Consider the following 24425-nt stretch of genomic DNA (forward strand, 5'->3'; position numbering starts at 1 on the left):
GCCAGAGGGGCATGGTTTCACGTGCTGCACAGATCGGCCTTTGCTTGCTTGCACAGCCTGGTGCCTGGTGGGCCGAGGAACCAGTGTTTGACCATGGCCCAGAGGTTGGGAACTGTTGAGAAGCAGGCTTGATCTCTTTCACTATGTTCATTATTATTAAAATAACTTTGAACAGAAAAAGTAACAAATGATGCACATGATGTCTTACCTGCCTGCAATATACAGTCCCAGTAATGATCTTTGGCAAGACAAAGTACTTCTAAACACTGTATTGCCATTAGTTTCCTAATATAGGCTTCACAATTCAGCATGCCTGTTAAGATTTTTAACAATAATTTGTTAACATTTAACAGTTGCACTAAAACATGGTCAACCCCCATGCATTTGCCTTAATTCTGGATTACAACAGTGTTTTTCTTTATAGTCTAATAGGAAAGTTAATGGTGAATACAAGGCCTGCGGTTCTCTTATTGCAGAGATTTTCTAACTCTGGGCTGGATTATAAACAAATCTGAATTCTGATGTCATTTCCAGTATTGGGATTAATACAGATGTGCTAAGATGTCTGCTTTATTAAATTGGAACTTTAAGGATCGTTTTGCCTTTGATTCTGATTTAATTCTACATGATACTTGGAACGCTGACAGTAACAGTGTTTCGTGCATCTCGTCTTATAGTCATGCTGGGCATATAATCATGGAAGTGTCTTCAGACAATGCTGGCTGCCTTGGCTAAGAAACACAGATGAGCACCATCTTCTAGAGTGCAACACAACGGGTCATGGAAAATCTTTATCTTTTTAATCTCACCCTGAAACTTTTCAGTGATTTAATCAGAATTACTATATAGGGTACTTACCAACAAGAGTTTTCCAAACTGGGAGAGCAGGGTTATTTAACTCAATTAGATGCTTCAAAACTTCTGTGTGGAAGTTCAGTGCAGCCAAATGTATTATGTTATTTCCTTCACCGTCTTTTTTTAGCCAGTCGGCTTTAAGAGAAAACAAATACTTGATACTATCTAGTGCTCCAGATACAGCTGCAAGCAAAAGTGGCGTGGAATGATATCTATATATAGAAAAAAGAACAAAATACTGTGATATGAAAAAAAAAGCCTTGACCCAAATCAAAAGGAATACACTGGATTTTATTTCAGGTACAGGTATTTCTTGACATAGGACGAGTCGCTTAGCAATCATTCAAAGTTACGACGGGCTCCCCCCCAAAGGTATTTATGGTCCAGTTCCAAAGCTCCAATGGCTGCCACCCCTGGTCACGAGACCACTTGTTGGGCAGAAGGAAACTGGCCTGCATTTACAACCATTTGCAGTGTCATCCAGTCATGTGACTGCATTCTACCACATTTTTGTTTGAAAACGATTGTTTACAAATATGTTCCCTAGTGAACAAGGGCTCCGCTTCACAACCATAGTCACTTTACAACCACAGCAAAAAAAAGGTTGTAAAAACAGGTCTGGTCATGTGGTCACTCGCTTTTATGTTTGTTGAATGTTTGAATGTTTATTTTATTTATATGCCGCCCTTTTCCCCCGAAGGGGACTCAGGGCGGCTCACAACTCAACCAAGGGAGGGGGATACAGACAAAAATTAAAACGACACGCAGCAATACATAATTTAAAACACACAACAGTCATACCATTCGAGATGGGGGTAGAAGCTTTTTTAGCCCCAGGCCTGTTGGAATAGCCAGGTTTTAAGGGCTTTGTGGAAGGTCTGGAGGGTGGTGAGGGTTCGAATCTCCATGGGGAGTTTGTTCCAGAGGGTCGGAGCGGCCACAGAGAAGGCTCTCCTCCGGGTAGTCGCCAGTCGACACTGGCCGGCGGATGGAATTCGGAGGAGACCTAATCTGTGGGATCTAATCGGTCTAGAGGAGGTAATTGGCAGCAGGAGGTCTCTCAAGTACCTAGATCCAATACCATGAAGGGCTTTATAAGTGACGACTAGCGCCTTGAAGCGTATCCGGAGACCAATAGGCAGCCAGTGCAGCTCGCGGAGGATAGGTGTTACGTGGGTGAACCGAGGTGCACCCACGATCGCTCGCGCGGCCATCATGACCATCATGACTTAGGACTGTCACAGGCAAGCTCCATTACAGTCATTAAGCGGGGAACTACTTGTACTTCACCTATCTAAAAAACCCTCAAAGGAAGTCCAAGTAAACAAAGTAAATTTACATGGCACATTAGTATATTGATAATTACGAGCTAAATAAGGACACTGAGACTATCAGATGAGACTCACTTTTCAGGTGAACTATACCAAGACTCAAAGGCAAGTATCATCCTAGTCAGAGGTGTCAAACTCAAGGCCCGCTGGCTGGATCTGTCCAATGGAGTACTTAGATCTGGCCTGCCAGCCCACCCTGGAAAAAGCAAAGGACCAGCCCGCAGTGCTTCTGCCAGCAGAAACGGAGCTCCCGAGCTCCGTTTTACTTGCAGAGAATTGCAGGAGGCCATCGCAGCAGAGCGCTCAGGCCACCACAGTTACCCCAACCTGAGTAATGTCAAGCTGTCCACATCAGCCCTGGCCACACCTAACCCAGCCCTCCCTTGGTCAAATACAACCCTGATGTGGCCCTCAATGATATTGAGTTTGACACCCCTGATCTTTGTCAAGAGTTACGGTTTTTACCCTCCTTAGAAAAATTTCTGTAAGGAGGCTAGCAGAATTTCATGTCCTTTTTTTTTTTTTTTTTTAAAGTTCTATTTCTATTTCTGTTCTAATAACATTACATTCCCCTCAGCTGATCTTCCTACAATTTATTATTACAGCAAGGTGTCGAGCTAGATAAAATTTGCACACAAGAAGGCATGGGAATTTTGACTCAGGAGCGACCTTATTTGACTTATTTGAAGATCTGTGCCTATACAGATAATCCTTGATTTATGACCGCAATTGAGCCCAAAATTTCTGTTGTTAAGTGAGACAGTAGTTAAGTGGATTTTGCCCCACTTTACAACCTTTCTCGCCACTGTTATTAAGTGAATCACTACAATTGTTAAGTTAGTAACACAGTTGTTAAGTGAATTTTGCTTCCCCTTTGACTTTGTTTGTCGAAAGGTCGCAAAAGGTGATCACATTCAGTGGGACATTGCAACTCTCATAATTATGAACCAGTTGCCCAGCGCCTGAATTTTGATCATGTGGCCATGGGGATGTTGTAACTGTCATAAGTGTGAAAACGGTCATAAGTCAGTGCCTTTGTAACTTCGAATGATGACTAAATTAACTGCTGGAAATCAAGCACTACTTTTATAAGCGTATGTATTCATTGGCTGGCCTCACTCTATCTGCCCAGATTCCTTAGTATCATGCCTTCAATTGTTGTTCCATGTTTGAGGATCAATTGCCAAAATTCTTGCTTCCACCCTCTCCCCAAGCCTCTGTTCAGGCTGCCTTTCCACTGAAGCTCTACTCCAGAGCCAATGCAATGCAGGGAGAGGTGGGTTCCTACTGGTTTGGATTGGTTCGGCCAAGTAGGCAGTAACTCAGCCTGCCACGCCCCCGAACTGGTTCTACTGGCAGCTCATAGGCGCCGCCATCATGTTTTTTGCTTCTGAGCATGCGCAGAAGCATTTTTTAAACTCCTGTGCGTGCCCGAAGTGCGTCCCTGGGCGAACCGGCAGTAGCAAAAGCCGGACCCACCCCTAATGCAGCTAACAGCTGACAACCACATCCAATTAATGTATATAGTAGCAGCCCAGAGTCACTTCATTGAGTTGGATATCTATAGAAATTGAATAAACAAACAACCAAATAAGTAAATACCCCAGGTCTTCTCACTCTGGTCACAGCAGTTCAAAACCAACCCAATCATTCCAACTGTGGCCAGGGGGGCTTTTGCCCAGGTTCGCCTGGTGTACCAGTTGCGGCCCTATCTCGACCGGGAGGCACTCCAAATGCTCACTCATGCCCTCGTCACCTCAAGACTCGACTACTGTAACACGCTCTACATGGGGCTGCCCTTGAAAAGTGTTCGGAGACTACAATTGGTCCAGAATACAGCCGCGCGAGTGATACTGGGTGTACCTAGATACACCCATGTTACACCTATCCTCCGTGAGCTGCGCTGGCTCCCTATTGGTCTCCGAACACGCTTCAAGGTGCTGGCTATCACCTTTAAAGCCCTACATGGCCTAGGACCTGGATATCTCCGTGACCGCTTCCTGCAACATACCTCCCAGTGCCCAATAAGATCGCACAGGGTGGGCCTTCTCTGGGTGCCGTCGACTACACAATGTTGTTTGGCGGCTCCTCGGGGGAGAGCCTTCTGTGTAGCTGCCCCAGCCCTTTGGAACGATCTACCCCCTGAGATCCGGACCCTCCCTACTGTCTCGGCCTTCCAAAAGTCTGTTAAGACCTGGCTGTTCCTGCAGGCCAGGGGCTGCTGATCTCTGACTGAGCTTCAGCCCCATTAACATAGAGTGTATGTTGTGTCCTTTTTTTAATCCGTTGTTTTGTATTTTAACTTTCTTAGTATTTTGTTTTTGAACTGTTTTTATGTAAGCCGCCCGGAGTCCTGCGGGATTGGGCGGCATACAAATCTATTAAAACTCAAACTCAAACTTAAACTCAACCACCTCCCTCATTCTCAACTCTACCAGCTTCCTAAACCCACCAAGCAACCTGTCTCTGGTCTAGTCTCCCCACTTCCAACGTTCTTCCTGGACCCCCCCTCTCTGCTTACTCACAGAGATTGAGTTTCTGCCTCTATCAGCTGTGCGTCTTTTCGGTAAAGGACTGTGATACAGGACACGTTGTCATAATAGGCAGCAAAATGGATTGGCAACCATCCTCGGTCATCGGGTATTTGGTAATCTGCTCTTAAGGCCAGAAGGAAATGAAGCGCTTCAAGGGAACCGCATTGGGCTGCTAGATGTAAAGCTGTGGGTCCCCAACCTGATAGACAACAAGAGGCAAGAGTGACCACTGGCCTTGAGGAAGGAAAGCAAAAGCTCTATCGAGTAAAATGGTTACATGCTAGCTATGTATCTGTGCGCTGTTCATTGCTGCAGCTCTGGATGTCAGAAAACCAACACAGACAGATAAGCCTAAAACGAACTGCATTCCAGCATTTAATAACTCAAAACAGAACCAAAAATAAACTTTCTGCAAACGGCGGGCCAAATATAAATGATATATATTTGAAAATCTAGAACGGATGTGTTTTTACAGTCTGATTAAAAGTGTAAGAATACTTTATGGCAGACTTTTCTAGCTGAGGGTTCCACTGGCAAATTAGGGATGACACACCAAAAAATAGGCAGAGGGTGGGACCAGAAGAAAAATGGAGTCAACTTGGAATGGAGACAGACAGAGGTGGTATTCTGCCGGTTCTGACCGGTTCGCCCGAACTGGTAGCGGAAATTGCCCCGGCTCTATGGCATCCCGTTTAGGACACTTTCTTAGGCAAAGCGCATGTGAGGAAGGCGGAGCTGATGTGCAGACATGGTGGAACATACAAGTGAAGCGAGAGAGAGAGCGTGCGCTTGCCTCACATTTGCAAACCGGTAGGGCAGGTAAATGAATACCACCTCTGGAGGTTGAAAACAAATTTTGATTTCAAAGTGAGAAGACTTGTGGTATTTATTTGTTTTCAACCTTTCCCCATTCCATGTTGATTCCTTTCTGGTCCCTCCATCTGCCTATTTTAATTAAAAAGAGTGAATTTGAATTCATGAAACGTATTTAATGATTTTCATTTGGGTATTGTATAAATAGAAGTTCTCAAGCGACACTAGAAGCGGTTGCAGCTCTGGTACTACGGCTTCCCTTTCCCATTTTATCTTATTGATACATACAACATACATATCTCAGGGCTTGATATCTTATAGTTAAAATGCATGGATGATTAGCACCTTAATATGCTCAAGCAAAATATCAATGTCAAGGATGTTTAATTATATATAATTTCAAAGGGACAGCTGAGAATACATAACGTTATTAAATTCTTTTCTTTGAAATAAATAGATTAGGATCAACATGCTTCATTTGAATGGATTTGTTGTGACTCAGCAGATGTCTGCTGTGAGTTTTTCGGGATCAAGATTCAGTATGCAGCTGGGGCTTGTGGGAGGCAAGTTTGGAGATAAAAGGACGGATGCTGCCACGCCCTAGTCGCTGGAGTCAACGTTCCTTCGTGTGTTCCTTGTTTGGTATAACATTGCTTGATTATTAATCGTGATTTATGCTTGTTACACTTGGATAAGTGCATTGGCGTTTCATGTAAACCTGATTCGTGGAGACGGTGGAAGACGTGCAGTGCTTGTAAGAGTTTTTGTTTTGAATTCTTGTCGGAGACTTGTATTTATGTTATTTCTGGGCTCGAAGCCAGTTTGAACTGAGAACTGATAAAGAAAGACTTCCTTTTAAGTTGCCTGCCTGCGTTTGTTAAAGAGCCGTGAAGCGGGGGGACAGAACAGGATTGTACTTAGGATTTCTTGAAATAGAATAAAAAGGGCAGTTAAATGTGAAAGCAAGAGAAATAGCTGTTTGCATTTGATACCAAGCCAGATGTAGTGCAACTAACTTAGCTTTCACAGAGTGCCAGTTAAGATAATTTTTAATGCAATTAAAAAACTCTTAAGTTACTTCATTATCATATTCTAATTGTATGATTATTATTTTTTAAACTTAGAAGTCATATCTCATTTTAAGTTGGATCTCAAAAAAGGAGATTATGGACCTGGAGAAGACAACACTCAGTGTGTGTTAGGAATATAATTCTAACGGTTGGGTTGGCAACATATAAATCATGTAACAATGCTATTCCTGTTTCTTTAAATCATACTGTAAAGTGATTGGTTGCTGTTTTCCTCTATCGGCCATAAGAGGGAGCCAGAATGATGGTTAGCTCTCTGTTTTGTTAGATGCTGGGCTGAACTGATCTGAGTGCCGTGAGCTATTGTAAGTTTTGCAACTTTTAGCAAAATTTGTGTACCGAACTGATTATATGATACTGGACTATGTTATTTTGATTATCCCTTAACTGAAAGACATTGATGACTGACTGACTTATCCGTGTATGACTTGGGCTCTGATACCTCTATTTCCACGAAAGTAAAAGCCTATTTAAACTGCAGTGACTCTGTATGCTGGTTTGTGTGTTCTCCAACACAACTCTCACAACGCTTTGCTGAACGTACTCGCTCTCCCAACGGGGAGCTTACCTAACAGTGTGTATACAGGACAGAAGCGTGGGAATCATTACCAATATGTCATATCCAATGGTACATTCTGTACTGCTATTTAAGAAAAAGCATTATCCTGCTATTCCACAATTCTCCTCTTACAATACACTTCCACACAATGGAAGAAACTGCAAGAGTACAAAGGAAAATTGCAAATGGGAAATGATTACCAGTATCTTCTGTAAAAAAAAAAAGTCAGTATTTGAATAAGGAAATTGTAAGAAAAATGTGTCTGCAAATATCCTTAATAGGTACAATGTTAATCTTGCACTTATTTACAACTTACAACTTTTTTCTCCAATCATGATATCCTTTTCTATGAAGGCAGGTGGACCTGAAAATAAAAAAGATTCATTTTCAGGTCACTGTTATAATTTGTACAGGTAGTCCTTGACTTACTCTTTTAGTGACCATTCAAATTTATAATGGCCCTGAACAAAGTGACATGACCAATTTTCACATATTGCACCATCCCCATGTTCATGTAATCAAAATTCATGTAATCAAAATTGGTAGCTGGCTCATAAGACAGCTGCAGTGTCCTGGAGTTGTGTGATCACCTTTTGCGACCTTCTGACAAGCAAAATCAACGTGGAAGCCTGATTCATTCAACAACCACGTTACTAACTTAACAACAGCAGTGATTCACTTAACAACTGTGACAAGGAAGGTCGTAAAATGGAGCAATTTAGCAACTGTCTTGCTTAGCAACAGACATTTGGGGCTCAACTGCGGTCATAAGTCAAGGTCTGTCTGTCTGTCTGTCTATCGTCTGTCTGTCTGTCTGTCTGTCTGTCTATCTATCTATCTATCTATCTATCTATCTATCTATCTATCTATCATCTATCTATCTATCTATCTATCTATCTATCTATCTATCTATCTATCTACTACTGTAGCTGTAATATGATAAAAGCTACATTGACATATCACACTTAGCTACAATGTCATTTTGATTTAATATTACATACAAAGAAAATAATCTCAATTATTCAGAGTTTTCAGAGCTTTCACAAAATGCTGCAAGTTTCACTTTAAATTAGTTTGCCCCTCCAGCTGGTTATTGAGCAAAATTGATTTTTGAAATGATTTTTCACATAACATCAAATTTGCATTTATGAATGTTTTCCCACAATGCTTCCACCTATTGGAAGATCTTTGTCTGACTACTGCTAAATAGTATTGATTATAGAATATAAAAAGAGGATAATAGATTTATAACATACCACTTTTTATATCGGGTTTTTGGAAACGTTTTCCTGGAAAAAAACCAATCCAAATTATGTTGATATGCTTATTGCTACTTCATTTTTATATGATCATTTGTGTTAAAACTCTTACAATATGACAATTAATAAATAATGAATTAATAACAGATTTGGCACAGATACAAAGATAAACTCTAAACATTGCCTACTCATTACTAGCTAAAGATTGTGGAGTGACAATCTTAGGGTGATTTAATAGGTGAGGATTAAATGACTATTGTGTATGCCTTGCAGTTTTAATTTAATTTCTTTTTTTAAAGAAAAGTTTACAAAGGCTCAGTTCATATATTCAGCTAGGCCATAGTGCTTTGACTTTGGTTTACCGGTAGTCCTTAACTTAAATGAGTTTACTCAACAAACTATGTTCATCAAATCCTGACAAACCTTGGGGTGCTTAATTAGGATAAAAATTGAAAAACAACATTAGATAACAGAATGTTAAGTACAAATGCTGAGAGCAGATATTGAGCTTGAATCCCACATTGATAAGTTATGAAACCTATGGAAGGAGCAAAACAGGATCTCATACATTTTGGAAAATAAAACAAATGACATCCTGAGGAATGAATACTTTGCAGAATGGAAATTAATAAAGGAGAAAAGCAACCTAGAACTAAGAAGAAATTTCCTGACAGCCAGAAAAATTAATTAGTGGAACAACTTGCCTTCAGAAGTTGTAAATGCTCCAACACTGGAAGTTTTTAAGAAGAGACTGGACAACGATTTGTCTGAAATGGTATAGGGATTCCTTCCTGAGCAGGAGATTGCACTAGAAGGCCTCCAAGGTCCCTTCCAACTATTCTATTCTATTCTATTCTATTCTATTCTATTCTATTCTATTCTATTCTATTCTATTCTATTCTATTCTATTCTATTCTATTCTATTCTATTCTATTCTATTCTATTCCATTCCATTCCATTCCATTCCACTCCATTCATTTCTAGTTTGTTTTATATGGTTTCCAAATTCAGACTTTTAGTGTTTCATATAAATGGGAAGGAGTAGAAATCTGATACTCACAACTTGTTGGCACTATCTTATCTTTCTTACCTTGGCTCACTGGAATAGAACGCCTTTGATTAATAGTTAGATGTAATTTAACCACCTGAGCTATAATTGCCACACGGTTGTAAATAGCGGCATGATGGATGTATGCATAACCATAATCATCTGTAATAGCAAGACTGTTGATGGAGGTCCTACGGCAGAAGGTAAGGAAGATGGCAGCCAGTCCTCTATCAGCAGCAGATTTCATGCCAAAAGACAGGCTCTAAAACCACAGAAAGGGAAACAGTGAAGGTCACTCATATTATTACCTTTCCAGTTATGATTCCTTCTTGGTTTCAAGTAGTTGCATATGATGCTATAGCCTTGGGGTGGGGGAATAGTAATTTTAAGATAATTGTGATAATAAGTATGTTAAGACAGCAGAAGAGGGGGGGGGGGAAAAACTGGAGAAAATAACAAAATACAAAGATCTGCAAATAGAAGTCGAATGACTGTGGCAAAAGGAAAGAAAGGTAGCATCAACATTAATAGGTGCCTTGGATGCAATCCTAAAACAACTGGAACACCACTTGAACAGTACTGGAATGGACAAAATCACCATCTGTCAATTGCAAAAGGCAACTTTACTTGGAGTAGCTTACCTATTCATGCCATGATACCTTTAACACCAGTTGCCTATTTCAGGTCCTTGAGAAGAACTAGATGGATTTTAAAAAACGTACCCACTCTAAACATCTAGCTGACTATTCAACCAACTCATTCAACCAACTCAATCAAGCAGCTCCGGCCCTTTGGAACGAGCTCCCCGTGGAGATTCGAACCCTCACCACCCTCCAGGCCTTCCGCAAAGCCCTTAAAACCTGGCTCTTCCGACAGGCCTGGGGCTAATGAGTCTTGTCCCTTCCTCGAATGGTATGGTTGTTGTGTGCTTTTAAACTATGGTATTGTTTTTGTTTGTCTTTTTATTCCTTATTTGTACCCCCCCCCCCTTTGACTTGGGTTGTGAGCCGCCCTGAGTCCCCTTTGGGGAAAAGGGCGGCATACAAATGTAATAAATTCAATTCAATTCAATTCAACCATTATAAAGTAATATGCTTTGTTTCTTTTTTTTTCCTGTTGTGGTTTTTTTTTCACTTTTAAAGTGCATTTTATATGTTACTATAGAGAATGTGTTTGTAGTATAATTGTGCCTGTATTTTGTTTCTTCCCTTTTTCTTTTCTGTTATTATTTTTAAAAGCAATATAAAGTAAAAAAAAACATCTAATTGTGATGCTGAATTGTACTAAAAATATAAATTTTGATCTTTATTTAAAAAATGTTGAGCCAGGGTCTCAGCAAAAAAAAAAAAAAAGTTCAGTGTAGCTAGCTGGAAACAAATTTACAAGATCTGAAATTGGATTCATGGAATGTGTTATCAACTGATGAAATTATTTACATTCTAAAAGTGATACAGCAGCTGGAGGGAGTGATAAGGAAGGGAATTGTGATAAATGTAGAAAGAAATTTTCCTACAGATCTCACACACTGCTCCCTCCAGTCGTCAAGAAAAAAAATATTTTCTGAATATGAAACTGGCCACTGGTAGTTTTCTTTTCAACTATCTTTACTGGAAGATGCCATTACACCACAGAAAGGCAGATTTGAATACTTCTCCAGCATATGTGCACATCTATTAATTATCTGCCTCCATTCCCAAATGAAGCTAATTAGGGCTTTTTTTTAAATGGGAGTTTAATTTCCAAGACCACATTAATTTAATTTAATTTAGTTTGCCCTCCAGTGCATACACTGCTGGAAAATGAAACAATAAGAAACCAGGATGCCCACTCATCATTTGAAAATTGCAACATATAAATGAAGTAGCACGAATAACCCAACAATCAGAAGGTCATTTACAAAATTGCATTGGGCTTTTGAAAATTATGCACCAAAATTATCAACCCTTTGATTATTATTGTTGCTATTACACAGCTGATGAAGTGTAGAAGCCCTGTTCTATTATGGGGGTTAAATACAAAGTCAAGGAACAGAAAAGAAAAACTTTAGCAGAAAGGGGACAGAAACTGGGTTTGAAGAACAGTAATAAAGATGAGTTTGTTTTGGTGATTAATACATTTGTTTTAAGGTAATTGTCACAGTAATAAGAATATAAATGCAAGTTTTCACAGACTTGTTCTCTAGGATATTCAGATCCTTAAAACATACCTTACATTTAATAGCTTTCCTATAGCCAAATCTTTTCTTGAATTGTTCCATTGCTTGCGTGTCACTTAATGGAAGCCTTTTTGGTTTAAGGGTGCTTATCACTTCATTGATAGCTCCCCACCACTGACTTTTAAAAAGCATATAAAAAGCTTCAAGCTCAATGCCAATTACGTAATATCTGTTTTGAAAAAGAAGCCACATTACTTTAATAAGCAAATCTTTTTACGCATCATATTGTGTCTATGTATTTAACAGTGCTTCTGGAAGGATGCATGACTAGTGATCTTTCAATCAAGCATAATCTATATTCATCAGTCCTAAATAAAGCTATTTCTACTTCATCTCTGACAGGCAAATTGGCCTTGGGGGGGGGGGGAATCTAACAGTCTCCAATACTTGGATGGCAGTTTAATTAATTCAACCCAATCAACCTGGCCAAACCCAGTGGCCTGCAGATTTCTTAGATCACAGCTTTGTAGCATTCACTTTGTAGATGTGAGTTTTAATTAAGCCAAGCTATTTGGAAGGCAGCTAATTAGGGAAAACTGATTCATATACAGTGCTTCCAGTGAGGGAGAGGTGACATAAATATACTAGAATACAATTACCCAGTTTCCTTGAAAATATAACCTCCCCGGATAATAAGCTCAATCGGGCTTTTGAGCACATACGCTAAAATAAGCCCTCCCCTGAAAATAAGCCCTCCCGGAAAATATTGCAACACAGCCACAGCCATGAGGTGACCACGTTCGCCGCCTCCTGCACCTCAAAAATAATAAGATCTCCCTGAAAATAAGACCATTTCAGGGGTCAAAAGAAAATAAGACCCTGTCTTATTTCTGGGGAAACACGGTATATTTTAATTTATCTCACCTTCCCTTTCTTGACAGAATATATGGTTCCCATATATTTTAACTTGATAAATTATAACTCTTGTTACTAATTTCAGAGAGAAGAATTCAAAGTCAATCAGTAAATCTTATGGCTTGTGAGAAATTTTAACCTGGACCTCCTAGTCAAACTCCATACCAGCATGGCTTTGCAGAGAGATTCTATGGGAGTGGTCCCCAACCCTCAGGCCACAGGACATTACCAGGCCATGAGCTGTTAAAAACCAGGCCTCCCAAAGTGTTGGGTGAGTACATGGGATCACATCTTGTGTGAACAGTGGGTGAGCAAAATGGAGTTGCGTGGGCACACATGTTTGCCCGCCACTTGCATGAAACCATTCTTTCTCCCCCCCCCCCCGCACTGGTCCACAATGCCGGAAAGATTGAGGAACTCTGTTCTATGGGGCTTGGTGTGTGTATATATGTTTGAATGAATGAATGAATGAATGAATGAATGAATGAATGAATGAAATGGGAAAATCTATTTCCCATTTAACATTTCTGATTGATTGTCAGCATTTGTAATAAATTTCTGCATTTTTATTTGCCGGCATCTTCAAATTACAACCATAATGGAGCCTGACCATCGTGGTTATAAGTCGTAAATTGAATCACTCACATGACCAACATGATTTTATAACCTTGTTTGTGGTGGTTGTTAAGCAAGCACCATGGTTATTACATGAACCCTGCAGTAGTTAAGCAAACCAATGGTTTGCTATGGGCTGCCTTTACTGAAAACAAGAAGTAAATACTGGGTTTTGCTAGATCCATTGTAAAATGTAGTCTCATGATGGCAGAATGCTGCAAATCACTGTAAATGTGGACTGCGAGCTCCCAAAATGTGATCACATGACCTCCAAGGGAAGGGCAGCCATTAGAACTTCAAAACCAGGACCCAGATTGTTGGGGGCAATCTGCTGACTCTGTAAACTGCGTAGAGAGGGCTGCAAAGCACTGTGAAGCGGTATATAAGTCTAAGTGCTATTGCTATTACTAAAGGACTCAAAATGTTTCAGCTACTTTGAACTTAATCTAGTGAACTTTCTAAATGAATGGGAATATTTCTGCATGCTCTTTACCTTTTGCCATCAAAATCCATTACTGGGATAGGATAATGTTCTCTGTAGGGTGCATCTGGATCCAGCAGTTGAGTAAGATGATGCATTGCACATGTGTGCATTTCATCATAGGCAGCCTATAACAAGAACATGATAAATATATCTGGTGACATTTACAAATTTACAATGTAAATTTGCAGATTTACAATGTAAATTTGCGGATTTACAATGTAAATTTGCAGATTTACAATGTAAATTTGTAAATTTACCATAGATTTTCTGTTATTGTAAATATTTTACCTCTATTTCTTTGCAACCCATTCCCATATTTTCCTCTGTTCTACAGAGGAACATCCCACATAGTATTATAATTGGCAGGCTGATATATAGAGAAATTATAATGAACAACAGGAGACAGTTAACAAAAAAATTATTGTATGTATGATAATTTTGGTTGATTAAGTTTTCATTACAGAGCTGAAAGCCATTACAGAAATCTGGATCTGAGTGTGTCAATTATCAGAACGTATTCTGTGCTGCTGATTTTATATTAATACCCAATGAAACTGATTTCCAGAACTCTCAATTTATGAAGCAGAGCCTTCAGATTAAATACTACTTAACCTTACAATTGAACTCAAATTAGCCTCTGCCCAATATTGAGATAGAAATTCTCTCTTCTTCTCCCTTTCCCCCTCCCTCCCTCTCTCTCCTCTCCCTCTCCTTCTCCCTCTTCTCATCCATCCACTCATCCATCTCTGGGATAGAATAACTAGCATTAGTTTTTATTCTTAAAAAAAAAAACAGCTTGGTACCTTAACCTCTTTGGAAACATCTTCAATTGAAGGCGTCCCAACATCAAATTCAATGCCACCGTGGAGATGGAAATACTGATCCTGGGCATACAAAAAATGTTGGCATTTGAAATCTGTTCCAAGCAAAAATGGGGGTAATTCACGTTCGGTTTTAACTTTGTCATCTATTAAAAAAAAGGAAAAGCAAGAGTTTGATTTAGAATGATGATTGTCATTATTGATCAATCTGTGTTACTGATTTTTTTTTTTTTAAAGGAATTACACTTTTCAGATAACTTCTAGAAACCTCAGTTTTCAGTATTTTCATCAAATGAAGAGAACTGCTTCTTTGGCAAAATAGTTATTGCTATAACAACAAAGAAAGAAAATAATACTGAATATATCTAAATATGTACTTGCATTTTTAAAGTACATTGGATTAAAATAAATCCAATAATTTAATTTTCAAGTGAAAGGAGTTCTGGAACATTACCTCAAAAAGTCAATTTGCTTGGAAAATGAATAAAAATCACAGTTATGATCCCAAGTGTATTTTATTAAGTTAGGTAAAAGGCAAAGATTCCCCTCGCACATATGTGCTAGCCATTCCTGACTCTAGGGGGAAGTGCTTATCTCCAAAGAACCAGCGCTGTCCAAAGACGTCTCCATGGTCATGTGGCCAGCATGACTCAACACTGAAGGCGCACAGAACGCTGTTATTTTCCCACCAAAGGTGATTCCTATTTTTTCTACTTACATTTTACATGCTTTCAAACTGTTAGCAGAAGCTGGGATGAGTAATGGGAGCTCATTCCATTATGCAGTGCTAGGGATTCGAACTGCTGGCCTTTCTGATCGACAAGCTCAACGTCTTAGCCACTGAGCCACAGCGTCCCTATTTATTAAATTTTTCTTTAAAAAAGCCTTTTATATGACTACTTGGAGAATTAATGAGTTTATAATTCATAAGGTGAATTATGCCGAGGCGCCACTGCCGAGGTGGCGCAGTGGTTAAATGCAGCACTGCAGGCTACTTCAGCTGACTGCAGTTCTGCAGTTCGGCTGTTCAAATCTCACCGGTTCAGGGTTGACTCAGCCTTCCATCCTTCCGAGGTGGGTAAAATGAGGACCCGGATTGTTGGGGGCAATATGCTGACTCTGTAAACCGCTTAGAGAGGGCTGAAAGCCCTATGAAGCGGTATATAAGTCTAACTGCTATTGCTATAATGAAGGACATATATATTAGGGACAGTAAATGCATGCATTTAAAAAAAAACTTGCAGGTTTTTTTGTAATTCACTACAATTTGTAGGTCAAGTGCACAAATGAAAAAAATGCAACAGTAAAGAAGAATCAACTGATCAGTATAAAGCAATCTATTAAGAATAGACAATGAAAAAATATTTCTCCAACATTGTAAAAATATGTGTTAGCTTCCAATATAGGTTTTCATTACACTTTTATCACTCAGTTTTTTTACCACCACCCCTGCCTCCCCGCTGGTCAGCTTTTGTAGCTAATGAGCTTCCTCAGTGGTCTTTGGGTTGCCTTGGGAGGTTCCTAATATCTTGGGGTTGTTTAAAAAAAAACCTGCCAAATCTGCATCCTTTATGTATTGCCTCTATTTTTGTTCTACACCCATGCTATCAGAAAGAGGGACCAAATGTCACCACAAAATGTCACTTTTCCCCTCTCTTGGCAGGTTTTTATTTGAAGCAGATGGGAAAAAAGAGCTTATTGGTCCCTGCTCATTGACAGAATTCCTTCATATTCAAAACTATTCAAAACTATCTGAGAGACTGCCTCCTGCCACATACCTCCCAACGGCCGATAAGATCTCACAGGTTGGGCCTTCTCCGGCAGGGGTGGGTTTCAACCGGTTCGCGGTGGTCCCTGCGAACCGGTTGATCGGCGAACCCGGAAGTAAGTAACTTCCGGGAACGGCGAAGGGCCCGCTTGCCCGCCCGCGGTCCTTACCCGGTTTTGACGAGTTCTGCACTTCCACGCATGCGCAGGACGCATACAGCACCTGCGCGATCCTCCAGGAGCAGCTGGAGCATCGCGCAGACGCTAGTACACATGCGTGCACCCCGTGCGTGCACGAGGACGCCGCCGGCCCTGTTCCAACCGAACCGGTTGGAACGGGGCGAGAAATCCACCCCTGTTCTCCGGGTACCGTCGACCGGACAATGCCGGCTGGTGGCTCCCCGGGGGAGGGCCTTCTCTGTAGCTGCTCCGGCCCTGTGGAACGACCTACCCGTAGAGCTCCGGACCTTTCCTACTCTCTCGGCCTTCTGAAAAGCCACTAAAACCTGGCTATTCCGGCAGGCCTGGGGCTGTTGACTTCATGATTGAGGTCCAGCCCCATCTAGATTGAATGTATGTTGTGTTATTTTAAACTTGTTTCTCTTTTTTAACCTTTATTTTTTATCTTGTTTTGTAAGCCGCCCGGAGTCCTACGGGATAAGGCGGCATATAAATTTATTCAAATTCAATTCAAATTCAATATTTTTTTTACCAAATATTAAACATTTTATAGTACCAATTTGCAGGCAACCCAGTGGGATGTGAGATTTGCAATTACAATTTGCATGTAAAGTAGCTAACAACGATGATGCCTTATAGCAATCCTGCAAACTTATGCCCTTCAAATCACGCTCTTGGGTTTCCAGAACAAATAAAGAGCATATCACTTTTGACCAGCAATACAAATGGTGACATTTGCAGGACTACTATAAGCCATTATGTCTCAACCCAGCCCTTCAGTCTGTAAAAAGGTGTATAAGAATTAATTAAAGTCAGGAGTTCTTATACACTATTTGTTCGGCCTACCAGTGATTAAAAATAAGGCAAGGCCTCGGGATCACAATTTAGAGCCCCCCCAAACCAAGGAGGAACCCAGATGACTTTTCAGAGGCTTCCTTGCAATAGCAACACCATTCAATAGATACAGGATCAATGACTATACTGTATGCTGAATTCTGACAGGGCTTGTGATACACACACACACACACACAGACACACACAGACACACAGACACACACACACACACACACACAGCCTTATTTTTTGCCTTGGGGCAGGTGAAGAATCTAACCAGTTTCTGGGACGTGTGACGAAGGCAGTGGTGAAATTCATTTATTTTTTTTACTACAGGTTCTGTGGGTGTGGCTTGATGGGCGTGGCAGGGGAAGGATACTGCAAAATCCCCATTCCCTTCCCACTCCTGGGGGAAGGATATTGGAAAATCTCCATTCCAGTGGTGGGTTTCAAAAATGTGCCCGGATGGGGGTGGCTTGCCGCCCATGTGACCGGATATGAAGATGCCGATGACACTTGTCAGAACCACCTTAAATTAACACACAGCACTGACATGCATACGAAGATGATGTAAACTTGTTTTTTAAAAGGCATCTATGGTTTGCGTTAAAACAACTTCAACACACGCAATGTTCTGATTGCACCACCAACGCAGTAGTCATCCTTACCTTTCACAGAGGCACTGAGTTTTATAAATATGAGCATGATAGTGTAGAATAATCATATCCAAGGACCAGTGGTGGGTTTCAAAAATTTTTGGAACCTCTTCTGTAGGTGTGGCCTGCTTTCCGGGTCCACTGGTGGAACCTCTTCTAACCGGTTCGGTAGATTTGATGAACCGGTTCTACCGAATAGGTGCGAACTGGTAGGAACCCACCTCTGCTCCATTCCCACCCCACTCTGGGGCCAGCCAGAGGTGGTATTTGTCTGTTCTCCGAACTACTCAAAATTTCCACTACCGGTTCTCCAGAACCTGCTGAATTTCACCACTGGATGAAGGTCTATTTAAAAAGTAATATTATCATGCTCCAGACTACAAATGAGAAAGGAAATTCTAGTTTCATACTTGTTATATCTTTCTCAATTTCTGCCCTTTATTGCTAAATATTGTTTCTGAGGCCTTCTCAATAGCTTTTTTTTTTTAAACTAACCCTGTTCCAGCATATGGCAACTGATCTGACTAGGCAGAGAATAGATTAGACTCTAGTCCCAAAGGTGTTTCTTTTCAAAAGGCAACTGGTGGATCTCCTTAGTTTTTTTTTCCTTTAAAAATTTTTCACTTCTCATCCAAGAAGCTTCTGTTAGAACTGAAGAAGATTCTTGGAATGAGAAGCAAATTGTTTCAAAGAAAAAAAAAAACTCACCAAGAAAGTCTAGTTGCTTTTTGGGGGGAAAAACCCAAATATCTTTGGGACAGCCATGATCAGGATGATTGAGAGTCTCCATAGATTACACTCTAGTCTACTCAAGCCCATTTTGATGGGGTAGTTAGTGATATCGACAACTGTGTGACTGTTATCTAATGTAACGGTACATTGTAATGACGCTGCCCAGTTTTTTTTTCTAGCTCAGTGATACTATTTTCAATGGCTTACTCTGACTAAGAAATGTTTCGTTTTATTGTCTGATGAAGAAACCTGTTTCAACAAACACGGCATACTCTTACCTGAATACGGCTGAAGAAGCCGGCTTAAGTTTGGGACTTTGTTTTTTCTCTTTAAATTAATGATAAACGGGATGAGAAAGCTTATCAGCTTCATGTATGCTATGTTCTTTTGAATGTCTTCTTTCTTTTCTAGATGCTTTTTCAGAAGTTTGAGCTGAAGGGTGAGCCTCTGCTGTAGTCTCTGGTATGAGAAAGCATCAAGATGATCCTCGGTCATTCTAATTGCATTAGAGAGGTTGTATGCCGCATCGAACAGGAAGACATCTTCATACTGTTGAATCTTTGTAGTGGCAAATGTCAGCTTAAGTATTATATGGTCCGCAAACTGCATAAAGAAAGTTTTTTCTTCTGCGCTGTTAGGATTGTAAGTTGGATCTTCATTCATGTTTTCATCATAGATTCCTTCAAACTCTGGCTCTTTGGTAATGTCTATTAGACCTATGCAATATACATGCACACATAAGTTCTATAAATACTATATTAAAGATAAACATATTAAAATACAGATATATCCTATAGCAGGGGTCTCCAACCTTGGCAACTTTAAGACTTGTGGACTTCAACTCCCAGAGCAAGGCTGGCTGAGGTATTCTGGGAGTTGAAGTCCCTAAGTCTTAAAGTTGCCAAGGTTGGAGACCCTGGCTCTGTCCTATAGATTGAGAACATGTGAAAGTGGCTTTCATCCTGCAGTTGATAGAGAGTGGCTAAAGTGATGATGGTGCTGTTATATCCTAGGCCTCTTTAAAGGAAAAATGAAGTCAGTTATATTCATGAATGTCCAGCCTTAATCAGAAATGAGATTTATTGAAACCAGTGGCAGTTGTATTAGATACAGCTCACTAGTCTCAAAGATTTCAGAATGCCTTCTCTGTGGATGATGTGGATGATGAATCCAACCTATAAATCTCAGAGAGTTTTTTTTTAATTCAAAGGGACCCTACTTCATGTTAAAGATAATCCTTTTTCACCAAGCATGTTTATGCTTGATTTAAAAAAATAATAATCAGAAAATTAAATTTACAGAACTGTTCAATTGCTATATACAAAATATTTTGGCCATCAATCTCTAACTATTGAAAGCCTTGCCAGCAATACTTAACTATTTTCTTCGGAAGGTAGTATAAATTTTCCTCACATTTGAGAGTACCAGAAAAACCAAAATAATACCATGTTGAAGGAAGGACCCAGAGTGAGTAGCATGCATGCACAGGAACAACCAGTTAAGACCAATCATGTCTAGATGACATAAAAATCAAATAAATAATAACAAAATAAGGGAGATAAAACAAGGCACTTTACCATACTTAACAGTGGCCAAGGTTGGCCCAAGATGAAATGAAGGGCTGTTCAAGGACAGCCATCAGTGCGTGCAACCTTCTATCAAACATCTTGTATTCTCCAACCTTCCTTTCATTACCTGCATTGTATTATAGTGAGGCTTGATAAGTGTGAATGTGTGTTTCAGCAATTGTATTCAATATAGCTAAGAGGTTAACAGGAGCTCTTTCTGCTTTATGTTTTCCTGACTCCTCCATTACAGAGTCTGGGAGATGGTGCTCATCAGATGAGGCAACAGGAACAAACAGTGGACTAATAAGTAAGGGGTACCAGGGAGGGCTGAGTTTTGGGAAGTATCACTACTGGAGCCACATTAACAGTGTGCTACTTTTACAGAAGCAGAGCCCAGCTATTAGGCTGAGGACCCAGTAATGGATGAATGTAGTTATTGGAAGTCTGGTCTGACTGCTACCACAAGTCCTGCTGGAAGGGCCTTGGTGACTACAAAGGATGTTGAACAATTGTTTGCGATTAGATAGTCAACCATTTGGTTGGTTTTGGACACTCAGGGATTTGGTTAAACTTGCTAGCTGGGGAAAAGATGAGGAGTGACTTTGGATGGAAACTCTGGAGTGGGAGAGCCTGGGTAACAATCTCTTCAATGACTACTCTAGCAATAGCAATAGCAATAGCAATAGCAGTTAGACTTATATACCACTTCATAGGGCTTTCAGCCCTCTCTAAGCGGTTTACAGAGTCGGCATATTGCCCCCACAATCTGGGTCCTCATTTTACCCACCTCAGAAGGATGGAAGGCTGAGTCAACCCTGACATATAGGTCCTATATGTGTTTCTTAGGTGAACATTTGCAAGCAGCCATGGGTGACTGAAACTTCATAATATGTATTCATAACATGCATGTATCGGATAATGTACAAGTTATTTTATGTGATATAGTTTCATCCCGATTACTACTTCCTATGTACATTGAACCAGGTTTTTATGCAGTGGTCAAAAACATGTCGACGTAAACTTACCAGCTTGACAGAACTCTGCCGCAGGTGTTTTTAATGTTTGGGGAACACCGTCTTGATCAATATCCATGGTGGAGCGCCAAAGTTCAGAGAACCTTACCCTTTTTTCCTTGGGCATGTATACGCCATGCCACAGGGCTTTCAACATATAGTCAACAGCAATTAATATCTGTCCTATTCTTGTATCAAAATACGCTGGAGGAAGTGAACAAGAAGTACTCTGATCATAATTGGCATCTAGACTGATAGAAGGGATTTGGTTCAGGCAATAAATGCCCACGGCCAACTCTCTGATCATTTGATGAATTTCCCGACAGTCCAGATCTAAGCCTGGCTCCACCGGCATAAGTACAATAGCTATTGAAGTATTGACGCTTTTCATCTGACTCAGAATGCCACTGGGAAGTTCTAATGGGTGGCGCATGTCGTCTTTGGATGCCAGCCAGCTGCAGAATGAAGTGGTCAGCAATTCCTGAAGCTCACTTCGGTCGTACTTCTCAAAGAAGGCACTAGCATTTCTCTGTGCTGCCAGGTGTGCTAAGTAGGTGGCCTCATCTGCTTGCTCGTTTCTCAAGGCCTGCTTCTTAATTGGTCTCAACATTCTTCAAAACGTTCCGTTCTGCTGTTTCTAAATGCGAATTATTTGGGAGGGGTAAAATTGAAATGAAGCAATATAACATTTGCTGGAAGAAAAATATATGAAGGGTCCTTGGCGCTCCCTGAATTTGGTTGTTTTCTTGCAGACATTTCATTACCAAACTAGATAACATCATCAGTGCTAGTAGGGAGTGGGGTTTGCTCACATTTTATATTCTCGTGGCTTGACCTGTCAGTGGAGTGGGAGTTGTACAGGTAGTCTTCGACTTACAACCATTTGTTCAGTGACTGTTCAAAGTTACAACGGCAGTGAAAACAGTGATTTACGACCTGTTTTCACACTTACAACCGTTGCAACTTCCCCATGGTCATGTGTTCAGGGGTTTGGCAATTGGCATATATTTATGACAGTTGCACTGCCCTGTGATCACCATTCGTAACCTTTTCTGGCAAGCAAAGTCAATGGGAGAAGCCACATTTGTTTAATGACGAGATGATTCACTTAACAATTGCAATTATTTGCTTAACAACAGTGGCCAAAAGATTGTAGAATGGGGCAAAACTCAACTCTCTTGCTTAGTAATGGCAATTTTGGCCGCAATTGTGGTCATAAGTCGAGGACTACCTTATATAAAAATATATATTTTATAAAAAGAGAAAGCAGTGGGGTGAAAACCTCACAGTGAAAACCCTACACGATGGTGATGATATATAGCTATAGTACTTTACAGACATTTCAGATCCCTGACAATTTGGTGACTCTAGATGTTTTGGTTTATAATTCTTATCCTGTCTGGGACAGATCGATATTGTAGTCCAAGATATTTAGATTGGAGAAGGTTGGGTTAGGTCATAATTCTCTGCTTGCTTAAAATTAAGTATGGAAGTCCCACTTTAAATGATTATTAAATAATATAATTATGCTTTAATAATTTTAACTTGGTACATTTACATTTAAACGACTGCATCAGTGCATTACACACCTATAACTATTGTTCACTTGCTCCACTGCTCACAATAAAATATATTTAAATTATGTATTATTTCAGTGAATGCCGATATGTCAATGCCTGTACATTAAAGGTAAAGATTCCCCTCGCATATATGTGCTAGTCGTTCCTGACTCTAGGGGGTGGTGCTCATCTCCGTTTCAAAGCCAGAGCCAGTGCTGTCCGAAGACATTTCCATGGTCATGTGGCTGGCATGACTAAATGCCGAAGGCGCATGGAACGCTGTTACCTTCCCACCAAAGGTGGTCCCTATTTTTCTACTTCAGGTAGAAAACTGCTAGGTTGGCAGAAGCTGGGACAAGTAACGGGAGCTCACTCCGTTATGCAGCACTAGGGAATCGAACCACCAAACTTGTGATCAATAAGCTCATATTTTAACCACTGAGTCATCTATAAGTTAGATTATTACTAATAATGTTGTATTATTGTGGGCACTGTGTCTGGAGATTACCCTCATCTCAAGAACTAATTATAAGGGTTGTTTTAAATCAAGAAAGAACTTGGAAACAATCTGAAAGAAGAAACGGAGTACCATTATCTCTGTGATAGAGAACTATATAGCATGCGTGCCCAAAATGGCATACGGAGCCTTGTCGCCTGGCACACATGGTGTCAACCGTTCCTCTTCCGAGTTTGTAGCGCACATGTGTGTATGATGATCAGCTGGCTTTCATGTGTGTGGCAGCACTGGAAACTGGAAGATCTGGTCTTCTGTTTTCCGACACGCCAGCTGATCTTTGCGTGTGCATATGCGCCAGTAATCGGAAAACTAGAAGTTAATTTTCCATCATGCGCATGCCCCCTGGGCAGCTCCTCTTCTGGATTGCAGCCCCGATGAGCGTGTGAGTGCTACCTTTTTGACACTCGGTGGTGAAAAGATTCGCCATCACTGATCTATCTCTTTAACATCTTCAGGATTAAGTGGCTAGAACAGTGTTTCTCAACCTTGGCAACTTGAAGATGTCTGGACTTCAACTCCCAGAATTCCCCAGCCAGAATTCTGGGAGTTGAAGTCCGGACATCTTCAAGTTGCCAAGGTTGAGAAACACTGGGCTAGAATCCTCAGAGACATGGAAAAACTGTTCAGAAAGACTGAAGACAGAATTTTTTTTTTAAGGAAAAGAACTATTTTTGAAATTATAGGGTAAAGTCTGTTTATGTTATCCCTAGTAATTATACAAGCTCAGTTCTTATCTATTTAATGCAAATTACAAGCTCTACATTAGAAGATTAGCATCATTTTATAATCTATCCTGAGTCTTTTATTTTCCTTTGTATTTTTTTTATGGAACCTCCTTTTAAGTCAGGACCTGAGATCTGAATATCTTTTATGAGACTGGCTGATCTTCCAAAAAGAGGAGAAGATTTGGTTGATGTTTTTTACCTCATCTCCCTAAGGCCAGGAGGTCATGTTATAGAATGTATTTCCCTTCTTTCTAACTCTTTTTTCCTTTTAATTTTTCAGAAAGCAATACAGTTAACAATAGCAGGGATACTTCCAAGCAGACAGTTTGCAGTGCTATCAGTCAAAAAATGTGTGACCGTTCACTTATATAACTGCCTTCTTCACTTATATAAGAAA

The 24425-nt window shown here is 40.3% G+C and overlaps 1 protein-coding gene across 1 annotated transcript in view; it reads right to left on the reverse strand.

Moving 5' to 3' along the window:
- ANKAR (ankyrin and armadillo repeat containing) overlaps positions 1-21837 on the reverse strand; it is a 44338-nt gene extending 22501 nt beyond the window's left edge. The window contains 11 exon segments of the mRNA XM_032220673.1: positions 209-313; positions 859-1067; positions 4712-4919; positions 8349-8379; positions 9409-9419; positions 9503-9749; positions 11694-11871; positions 13666-13781; positions 14460-14623; positions 18925-19362; positions 21240-21837. Of these exon segments, the coding sequence (XP_032076564.1) occupies positions 209-313; positions 859-1067; positions 4712-4919; positions 8349-8379; positions 9409-9419; positions 9503-9749; positions 11694-11871; positions 13666-13781; positions 14460-14623; positions 18925-19362; positions 21240-21837 (2305 nt within the window).
- Positions 21838-24425: the final 2588 nt, after the last annotated feature.

Source organism: Thamnophis elegans, chromosome 1, assembly GCF_009769535.1.
Source record: "Thamnophis elegans isolate rThaEle1 chromosome 1, rThaEle1.pri, whole genome shotgun sequence".
NCBI classification, from domain to species: Eukaryota; Metazoa; Chordata; class Lepidosauria; order Squamata; family Colubridae; genus Thamnophis; species Thamnophis elegans.